The sequence below is a fragment of the Monosiga brevicollis genome, genomic scaffold (assembly GCF_000002865.3).
Source record: "Monosiga brevicollis MX1 MONBRscaffold_2 genomic scaffold, whole genome shotgun sequence".
Taxonomy (NCBI): Eukaryota; class Choanoflagellata; order Craspedida; family Salpingoecidae; genus Monosiga; species Monosiga brevicollis.
In genome coordinates, this window is record NW_001865039.1 from 1,628,908 (window position 1) to 1,638,536 (window position 9,629).

Here is a 9,629-nt window from a genome sequence, read left to right on the forward strand (position 1 = left end):
AGAGAGAGAGAGAGAGAGAGAGAGAGAGAGAGAGAGACAGAGACAGAGACAGAGACAGAGAGAGACAGAGAGAGACAGAGAGACAGAGAGAGAGACGAGAGAGACGAGAGAGAGAGAGAGAGACGAGAGAGAGAGAGAGAGAGAGAGAGAGAGAGAGAGAGAGAGAGAGAGAGAGAGAGAGAGAGAGAGAGAGAGAGAGAGAGAGAGAGAGAGAGAGAACGACAGTTGCTTTGCATGTGTGTGTGGAAGTGTGTGTGTGTGCGTGGCGCAGTGGCAGTGGCAGGTCTGGGGGTAGTGCAGGGCTGCGCTGTTGGTGGTGCTGGTGGGGCGCTGTAGAAACTTGTGAATGGCGGGCACGGATGGTGGGGGCGCGGAGAGTGGTGGGCGGGTGGGATATCGCTATGAAGACCGAATGTGACTGAAAGGACGAGCCGGGAGAGCTGCCCACATGGTGTTTTTGGTCGTGCCCTTTTGAATCCAAATCCTGCGCAGCTTGCCCGGTGCCTTGGGGTATCCGCGGCCTTGCAGCGCTGGGTTTGGGGGAAGATTGGGTCGACTCTGGGACACCGGTCGGCTTGTTTATCCCTGGCGATGACCTTGCAAAAGTTTTCAATCTGAGCATGGGACAACCCACCCGCTCAAATCCCCCTCTCTCTGCCTTGCGCCCTGCCGTCTTGTTGCGCCGAGTTTCGTCAGCCGTACCACAACCGCATCAAGCGCGCCAAGCCCTCTTTGACCCAATCCGCATTTTGATTGGTGTTCGCTCTGGCGGCTCCTTTCATATGGCCATGCCACTCCTCGCAGATACACATGCTGCTGCACATCCTCTCAAAGTCAACCGGCAGTATGATGCATACTGTCTGCTCTGTGATGATACCAAGGCGAAGCTGAGTGAGGACCTTAGTGGACCCGCTGCTTGTTGGCGCGATCCATTCCGCGCCTCTTGCTGCGGCCCCGCGTCTTCTCTGAAGTGAACAAAAGGCTAATCTGAGAGCTCAAATCCTTCAAGGGGGTTGTTCGCCTCTTGGTATTTTTTTTTTTTTTTTTTTTTTTTTTTTTTTTTCGTGTGTGTTTCTATTATGCGCGCTGCGTTGAGGTCGGATCTCTTCCTTCGACGAGAACGGCTTCTTTCGTACTAAAAGTCAACAAACATGCCACAGAGTGGGATCGCCTTCCACTTAGGCCACGATCTGAGCGTCGTCCATGGCTGAATCATCCAGCGTCTCTTCCTACAACGGCGCAGGGAAACAATGGTTGAGCACCAGCGACACGTGTTGGGGCGCAAACTTTTCTCCGGCCCAGCCGTCGGCCTACAAAACCTCGAGCCGACAGCTCACCTGGATCCGCAAATGACGCTTCACCAAACGCGACATTGTCTTGTCGGCCTCAAAGTCGCTTGCCTTCTGTCGCACATGACTATGTTGGCAGCCTAAACAACAACATAAAAATCAGACCGGACAGCATGAGGGCTGGCAATAGATGACCAAGGAAAGGAGTTGCCCCTTTCAAAAAAAAAAAAGGGCGAGCTCACCGACAACAGGGCATTTGCCATTCCGACTCAAATGTTGCTTCAGCAGCGGGCCATTCTCAAACGTGTGACCACACACTTTGCTAAAAAAAAAAAAAAAAAAAAAAAAAAAAAAACGACGACCGTCACCGAAGATTGTGCACATGGCACCCCATGCGACGCATATTTAAGCATGAAGAAGTGAGGAGCACAACCCACTGCGATGGCAAACCATGCTCTTCAAAGTCATGCTAACCTTCGCACGGGGTTGACAAAGATTTTGCGCGTCAAAGGACACTCGATCGACTTTTTCCCCTACAAAAACGAGCAACATGGTCCCGTGAGCCACGTATGCCTGCTCAATCTGGTTACGCCTGCAAAACTTACGCCAGCCACTTCAATGTCAATGTCGTCGCTCTCACCCATGTCTGCTACCATAGCCTAAAAGATTCGTCCAGATTCGGAGGTACCAGGTGAAGATGAAGCAGGCGCTACAGGATGAAGCAGGCGCTACAGGATGAAGCAGGCGCTACAGGATGTAGCGCGGCCCTTTGATCGGGCAGAAGACAGACACGCACCGCTTTGCCCAGAGCCGTGCCTGCAAACGTCTTGGTGGCCCGCAGAGGCGTGTTTCGCAAGGCCTCGTCAAGTAAGGCGGTACTATTGGACTGTCATTTCTCACCCAAGGTCCGCAGGCGATAGGTTGAGATCCAACTAGACAGGCTCTGCAACCGTGAGGCCTCCCTTGTGGCCACGCGCAGCAAATGACCGCGACCGAGAAGGAGGGCACGCACAATGTCGGGCTGCCCATAAGAGCCATTCTGTATTGCTTTCATGGCCTGAGCATACTGTTCAAGCAGGGCCTGCTCCTGGTCCTGCGCCTGGAGCGCCTCCAACATTTGCTGTGCCTGTGCGACAAAAAAGGATCAGGCCAAGCACCAACATGAAAGCTTGGCGCACGCTGCTCAGATTTTCATCAGCCTGGGGATTATATTTGAGACCTACCACGTCACTCGGCATCACATCCGCCCAGCCGATGTCGGCCAGACCCTCGGTGGTCAGCTCAAAGTTCTCGCAGGTCGCCGCGGTGCTCTGGTTCAACTGTGTGGCGCAGTTGCTGACCCGCTTGATCAAGTTCCCGAAATCCGCCATTGCATCTGATGCCGACCGTGCCCACTACCCGAGCCAACCCCTGCCACCACCAATAATTCCTGCCCAATGCTCTCTGCACGGAGCCAACAACAGCTCGATGCTGTCTCTCTCTCACACCCGCTCACCGCCGCAAAAAATAAAAAACGTGTGTGTGTGTGTGTGTGTGTGTGTGTGTGTGTGTGTGTGTGTGTGTGTGTGTGTGTGTGTGTGTGTGTGTGTGTGTGTGTGTGTGTGTGTGTGTGTGTGTGTGTGTGTGTGTGTGTGTGTGTGTGTGTGTGTGTGTGTGTGTGTGTGTGTGTGTGTGTGTGTGTGTGTGTGGATAAGAACAAAAAGCAAAAGAAACTCTTTGTGTAGTGTGTGTAACGGTCAAATTATTACACACAACTGCTTGTAAGCTTGACAAACGCTTGGCCTTCCATGGCTTGCTTTCCGCTCGTGCCTTTGCCCTCCCTCTTCCTTTGCTTCTAGAGCTGCATCCGCACACCGTCGGAAAGACCGAGACTGGGATGTGTGAAGGAATTGTACATCGACTTGAGAGAAAGAATACATATCAAATGACTGACGCAAAAGCAGCTTCAGGCCGTGATGGTGGATGAAATGCGGAGGGTGCCCTTGAAGCTGGGCTGGGTGGAAAGCGTGACGGTTCCAAAGAGGTCGCGCCAGCCGTTGACCAGGCCCCCAGCAGGCACAAACGTTTCATTGCACCACACGCAGGTCGTGCCGAGCCATACTTGCACCACACGTTGCCCACGTTGCGCCAGGCTCAGCTCCAGGTCGGCAGTCGCACCTGATGGAACTGCAACTGTATGCATCACGGTACCTGGCGCCGTGGCAGTCCACTGCGAGCGGAATACACCCGTTGGTACGAGCAGCGTTGCGTTGACACTAGTCACTTTGGTCAAATAGGCTGCTGCCACGCGGCAGCGCTGCCATCCTCTGTCCCCCGGCGCTTGCTGCAGCCCAGCCAGAGACTGGATGTACCAAGCGCCAAACCCGCCAAACATAATGTGGTTACGACTGCCACTCCCATCCCAATTTTCCCATAACGAACCCGTCTACCCGGAGCGGAAACACAAAAGGGGGGAGGGGGGTTGAGCCAGCGGGCCAAAAATGATGAGAGCACAAAGTGACAATCAAGTGCATGATGGAAGGCGGCGGCAAAACCAAACCACCAACCGTCAAACTCATGTTGGCCCAAGAGGGCGGTGCGCGATTCACCAAAAGCTCCCAGGCCACATCACTGCGATTCCCCCAGCCCAGAGCTTGAAACAGTCGAGACGTCCCAACAACCCCTACAATGCATTCAAACGCGCGCAGACGCGTGTATGGATGATTTTAAAAAAAAAGGTACGCCAGATCCAAACGAATACATGGCCAAAGACAAGGCCACCTGTCCCGCAGTTGCCCGCGATTCCCTCGCTGAGACCTTGATCAAAACAAACCTCCGGTGGGTCGATACTGAAACGCTTCAATATCGTTGACCAAAGCCTGCAAGGCGGCCAATCCTTGATCTCGCGGTGGTCGTGCTGCTATGCCCAACGTCTGCGCTGTCTGCACGGGCAGCCGCCCATTGGGTTGATTAATAAAGTTGCTGTTGTTCCAGAAAGGGTCCATGTATGCATTCAAGGTTGCGTTGAAGTAGGTGGCATGAAAAGCGGCGTGCAGCTCTGCGGCTCGAGTCGAAAGTGCGGAGGCTCGCGAATGGTTTGCCCACGCCGCCAACTCGGCCGCTGCCGACAAGGTCTCAAGGTGAAAGAAGCTGTTGCCCATGCTGCTCACATAAGCATGAACTCCATTGTTTAACTCGGGATATGCGCACCAATCTCCATAGCGACTCCCGGGATAATTGGCTAGTTGTGGGCAAAAATGAGGGTGGCGTGCGTGACTGTCGGGCCGCACGTTCTTGACTCAATGGTGCACGCAAGTGTTTGATTGAGCGCCAGATCTCGTCGTGCTCAATGACCAAGCTTACCTCGGAGAGTGGAGACATTGGGGTATGGTGTGGGCAACGGTGTGGCATAGGATTCGAGGTGATCCACATAGGCCAACACGTTGTTCAGCAGTGCGGTGCCCACATCCACGCGATCGTACCAGCTACGCGGGAACATGCATTGGTCAGGACCGAGAAGAGTTGGATTCGGCCAGCAAACCACATTGGTTGTCACCTTACCGCACAAAAGAAGCAAGAACGAGAGGTAGGCCTGATCCCCAGGCCGGATCGGAGAATTGCTGCGTTTCTGGAATCATGAAGGCCGGTGCCACTTCGGGTACGCATCTATGCCGCAGACAAGCTCAACTCTGTGTGACATGCACGAAAGCGAAGCACCCTCGCCTCTGAATAAATAGCTGCGCATGATCGTACCCTTGTGGTAAGCCATGATGAGCCTGTGCGTCCGCCACGTCCGTGAGCCACTTGGGGTAGACCTGTGCCATGTCAAAAGTATGCAGCAAGGCCTGGTGGGCGGCACTCATGTCTCCGGTCCATCCACGCTTTTCGCGAGTGGGACAATCAGTGGGAACGTCGTGAAAGTTGGACAGTGCCGTCCGAACCATGGCCGCGTAGACGGACTGCGCTGCCTCGGTTTCCTGTGATGCGCACGGAAAGAACGAGGTTTCCTGTGAGGCCAAGCCAAGGCTCGAGCAGTAAAGCGGCCCATGCATTGAAATTGCCGCAAAGGTCGCACCGCCGCATCGCTGGCCTGTACATCCAAGGTGGCGATGGTGCTCAGATTGGTGTGCACGGGCCAACATCGTAGGCTGCTTGTCGTCAGTCCGCTCGCAGCCGTGTTGACCTGCACGTACTTGAAGCCGTAGTACACCAAGTGAGGTCGGAAGGTCTCCCCAGTATGGCCGCCCGCTGTGTAACGGGTAGCCTCGACAATGCGTTGATTGGTGTGTCGATCCGGCGTGGCTGGAGACTGAATGACCTGGCCCGTGGCAGGGTCCAGGCTTTCACCGTGGGTTAACGCAAAGACTGAACCAGCGACCGCTCCGTCGGGGATGGCGAGCTCACATCGGCCGCCAACGTTTGCCTCAAGCTCCCACACATACGAGTGGGCCTGCGGTGATGTGAACCCGACTACCGCCAAGGGTTTGCCCTTAACGACACGGGGCATAGCACGTTCCAAGACGAGTGCTGTTGTCGTGGGTGGCTCTTGTGCCAGCGCTACGCCCCAGTCGCTGTCATCAAACCTGGGTTGGTTCCAATCCACCTGGGCATGGCGGCCATCCCGCTGCTCGCCAAGAAATAGATCGTCGCTCACCAGATCCAATGCGGCCTGCTTCCATCGCAGAGAAGAACTGGCTACGGCCTTGCTGCTGATCAAGGATGCATTAAAGCTGGGACTGGCAAACGGGAGCTCAAACGGTGGGTAGAAAAAATACGACGAATTGAGCCCGATCCACCAGCTGCCAAGCTCCACAGCCAAGACATGGCTCGTGCCCGGTTGCAAGAATGACCCAACGTCAAAGGTGTCGCAATAGAAGCGAATGTCGTATTGTCCCGTCTACTCGGAAGGAAGTATGAGATGGTTTCACCCATTTCGATTGCGTGTCACGAGGATCGGGGTCGGGGTGGTGGATGTGAGTAGAACATGCCACATGACGACGCTCCTCAACTGACCTGTAAAATGACGTCAGTGGTCACCGCTTGACCATCAAGAAACACCTAGGCGACGGCGTCGGTTCGTGAGCCTGACATTGTTTGGGTTTTTTGTGCAAGGTCTGACTGTGTTTTTTAGCTTGCCTCGCAAATGCCCAAGCAGCAGATGCGCAACCGCGTGTCAGCCGCTGAAGACTCCAGATCAAAGTGGCCTCGAAAGTAATTGGAGGTGGACCCCGGCGGCATGCCCACCTACCATCCGAGTGGGCTTGCATGTGAGACATGTGCTGTTGCGGACAGGGCAAGAAGGTGATGATGACGTACAAAGCTCAGATTTCCAGCGTAAGTAGGCTGGGCTGATGCTATGAAGATGCGCCAACAACATCCAAGAGTCAAGCATTGGTCAGCCGTAAGAGGAAGGAAGCATCAGCACAGCGTGATTCAAGCACGAGGTGACCTACTTGTACTGGCCGATGCTCGGCTGACAAGGCCCAGCACCAGCACTTGCACCAACACCCAAGCAGGCGCTGATCCCATCATGCTGCAATCGCAGCTCTTATGTAGCACTTTGCCCCCAACCAACGCAACCGCAAGCCACCCAGGCTCCTCACGCAAAATCCCCCCTCCTCACCCGAGTCGCGGCAGCTGAGACTGGGTCGCCCTGTGTGTGAGTGTGTGTGTGTGTGTGTGTGTGCGTGTGTTCGAAATCAGCAAAACACACACAACAACAACAACAACAACAACAACAACAACAACAACAACAACAACAACAACAACAACAACAACAACAACAACAACAACAAAAGCTTTGTCGTTCTTTCTGTTGCAAAGTCTCTCTGTCTGTCTCTGTCTGTCTCTGTCTGACCCTGTCTGTCGGTCTTGTCGGTCTTGTCGGTCTGTCTGTCGTGCAAATGGTTGTGTGGGGAGTGCTTGAAAAACAAAAGCGTTTTCAATTCCGAGCCGGTCATCGCTAGCAGAGTGCACGACCCAACGGCCCTCGGGGCCAACTGGTTATGCAAGCAGTTGGTGGATGTGGCTAAGAAGTTTTAGCGTCAATCGCCGCCGGATTCCTCAGACAGCCCCGACCCCAGCCATCAGGCTTGTCAATAGTGATGCGATAGGCGTTGTCCTCGGGCTCGGCGAGATTGAGCTTTGTCAGGACGTGAACCAAGGGCGATCGCGCATTGATCATTCGCACAATGGGATCCTCTCCCTTTTTCTTGTCCTTGATCCAGTTGAGGACATACCTGGGAGTAACCATCAATCAAATCGGGCAAAAGAGCGGGCGTGAGGCTGGCGAGAATGCATACTGCAGAGCAGATGCTTTACATGGGTGACGTACGGCGCCATCAAGGTGGCTTTGAGGGTGGTGCGCCTATGCGACGCGAGTTGTTTGACGGGAATCCATACAATGTCCTGCGAATAGGCAGCAAGGCCGAGTTGTGAGTATGGCGCACAGCCACGCTATTGTGGGGCGGTTCTGCTGCTCCCCACCTCGACTTCGCCGCGGGTGTTGGTCGCAAATGGTGTATCCTCGGGCACATTGTCGATCAAGTACAGGCGGGTTACCTAAAAGATGAGCTCCACGTCATAAATCGAGCTGCAAGGACAAAAAAAAAAAAGCTTGCGCCGAGCCAAAACGTAATATCTGCAAACAAGACTGACCTTGTTGTTGCTCTCCGTGGTCTGAATAAACTCGGTGTCCTGGAGGGCGGCAGAAATGTCGTAACCAATTTCCTCTCGCACCTCCCGGATGGCACAGTCCCGCAGCTCTTCGCGCCGATTACGTTTGCCCTTGGGGAAAGCCAATTTACCGCTGCTCTCGATCATGACGCACTGCAGGCACGACAGGGGCGAAAAAAAAAAAAAAAAAAAAAAAAAAAAAAAAAGGGGGGGGGGAGGCGGGAGGGTGTTCATGGGAACAAGACCCAAACCTTGGTCCGGGACGGATTGAGAAGAATGGCCCCCGCCACGGGCACGGTGGCGCGATATCGCCGGTATGCTAACCAGATTCAGACGTGAGGTTTGTGACGGTGACACACGGAGAGGGCGTCCTTTGAGCAGACCCAACACGAGAGGAGCACGGCTCGCGCGACCAACCTTTGAAAATTTCGTCGGCTCGGTCGACATGAACGTGAAGGAGAGACCAGCGCCGAATGACCTGCTCGAACATGGTACGCAAGTCCAGATCTGGCAAATTCGGGTCCTGTGTGTGCATGCGTGCGCGCGCGCGTGTGTGTGGATGAAAGGGGTGAGAATTTGAAGGAGAAAAGAGGACGAGACAGGTCCAAGTCTGCTTAACAGACCATTTTGCGGAGAAAGTCCATGTAGTGCCAATGGGCGCGCTCAATCAGAAACCCCAGTTGGATCATGTCCTCTCGATCTTCGGGCTTGGCGTTTAACAGATAGCGCCTGCCACCACAGTGTGCCGAAGGTCAGCGCGTGTGTCGAGTTGGGTCATCACCAACTTGTGTGCCGGCTCGCGGCCGCAAGCCAAGAGGGCAAGGTCTTACGCAAGGAGCTCATCAAAAGCCGCATCCAGGGCCGGGTTGCTCCCCGGTGCAAGGGCGGGGTTACTCTATCCATTGACCCATGGACGCACCGCGCGTCAAAATGAAATGGGCGTGAGGACCGCCTGGCAGGGCAGGCTCCAACCCTCCCCCAGTGCGCAACCGAACCAGCATACCATGATGATGCAAAGTACAGAATCCTCCCAGCCGTGCCACGGCTCGACACTTCGATCCGTCCCGCCACCGTCTCTGGCCACCCAAAGCACTAAACACTCTGGTCACCTGCCGCCCACCGTCTCTATCCAATTGCGTCAACCCAGCAGCTCCAGCTCCAGCTCCAGCTCCAGCTCCAGCTCCAATAACTCGCGCTCTTTTTTGGGATAACTCTCTCTAAAAACTCTCTCTCTCTCTCTAAAACTCTCTCTCTCTAAAACTCTCTCTCTCTCTAAAACTCTCTCTCTAAAACTCTCTTCTCGTTCTCTCTCTCTCTCTCTCTCTCTCTCTCTCTCTCTCTCTCTCTCTCTCTCTCTCTCTCTCTCTCTCACATTTCTGCTTTTCGTGTTGTTGTTGTTGTTGTTGATGCTTCTTCGGGGGAAGAGGCTGGAGGTTGTCCCGGGGGGCTTTGAAGGAGGGGTACGGGACTGGCGGGATGCCGGCAGCTTTGGCTTCGGGCTATTTGGTCAAGGAAGGTGCCAAAGTTCGCAACTGGAAGCGACGATGGTTTACCCTTGATCGACATGGCGTGTTGCGGTACTTTCGGGATGAGGCGGCCAGCAAGTCTTTGGGTACGCTGGACCTGACCGCCTGCACGCACATCATCGCCGCCTCCTTGTGCGATTGCCTCTGGCCTGAGATCGAT

The 9,629-nt window shown here is 54.6% G+C and overlaps 3 protein-coding genes across 3 annotated transcripts; 2 read left to right on the forward strand and 1 right to left on the reverse strand.

The window, feature by feature from the left end:
- Window positions 1-3,234: 3,234 nt before the first annotated feature.
- On the reverse strand, window positions 3,235-5,775 carry MONBRDRAFT_22187 (uncharacterized protein; the record flags this gene model as incomplete). Its single annotated transcript, XM_001742641.1, has 6 exons — window positions 3,235-3,714; window positions 3,836-3,951; window positions 4,102-4,509; window positions 4,632-4,753; window positions 5,022-5,245; window positions 5,344-5,775. 6 exons carry the CDS (start codon window positions 5,773-5,775, stop codon window positions 3,235-3,237), a joined length of 1,782 nt encoding a protein of 593 aa, XP_001742693.1.
- Window positions 5,776-6,542: 767 nt separating this feature from the next.
- On the forward strand, window positions 6,543-7,124 carry MONBRDRAFT_22188 (uncharacterized protein; the record flags this gene model as incomplete). Its single annotated transcript, XM_001742188.1, has 2 exons — window positions 6,543-6,602; window positions 6,825-7,124. The coding sequence occupies 2 exons, from the start codon at window positions 6,543-6,545 to the stop codon at window positions 7,122-7,124; spliced, it is 360 nt and encodes a 119-aa protein (XP_001742240.1).
- Window positions 7,125-9,419: 2,295 nt separating this feature from the next.
- Window positions 9,420-9,569, forward strand: MONBRDRAFT_3675 (uncharacterized protein; the record flags this gene model as incomplete). The annotated part of the gene is made up of 1 exon (XM_001742189.1): window positions 9,420-9,569. A coding segment is annotated over one exon (150 nt), but the record flags the coding sequence as incomplete, so codon positions are not given.
- Between the last annotated feature and the right edge of the window lie 60 nt (window positions 9,570-9,629).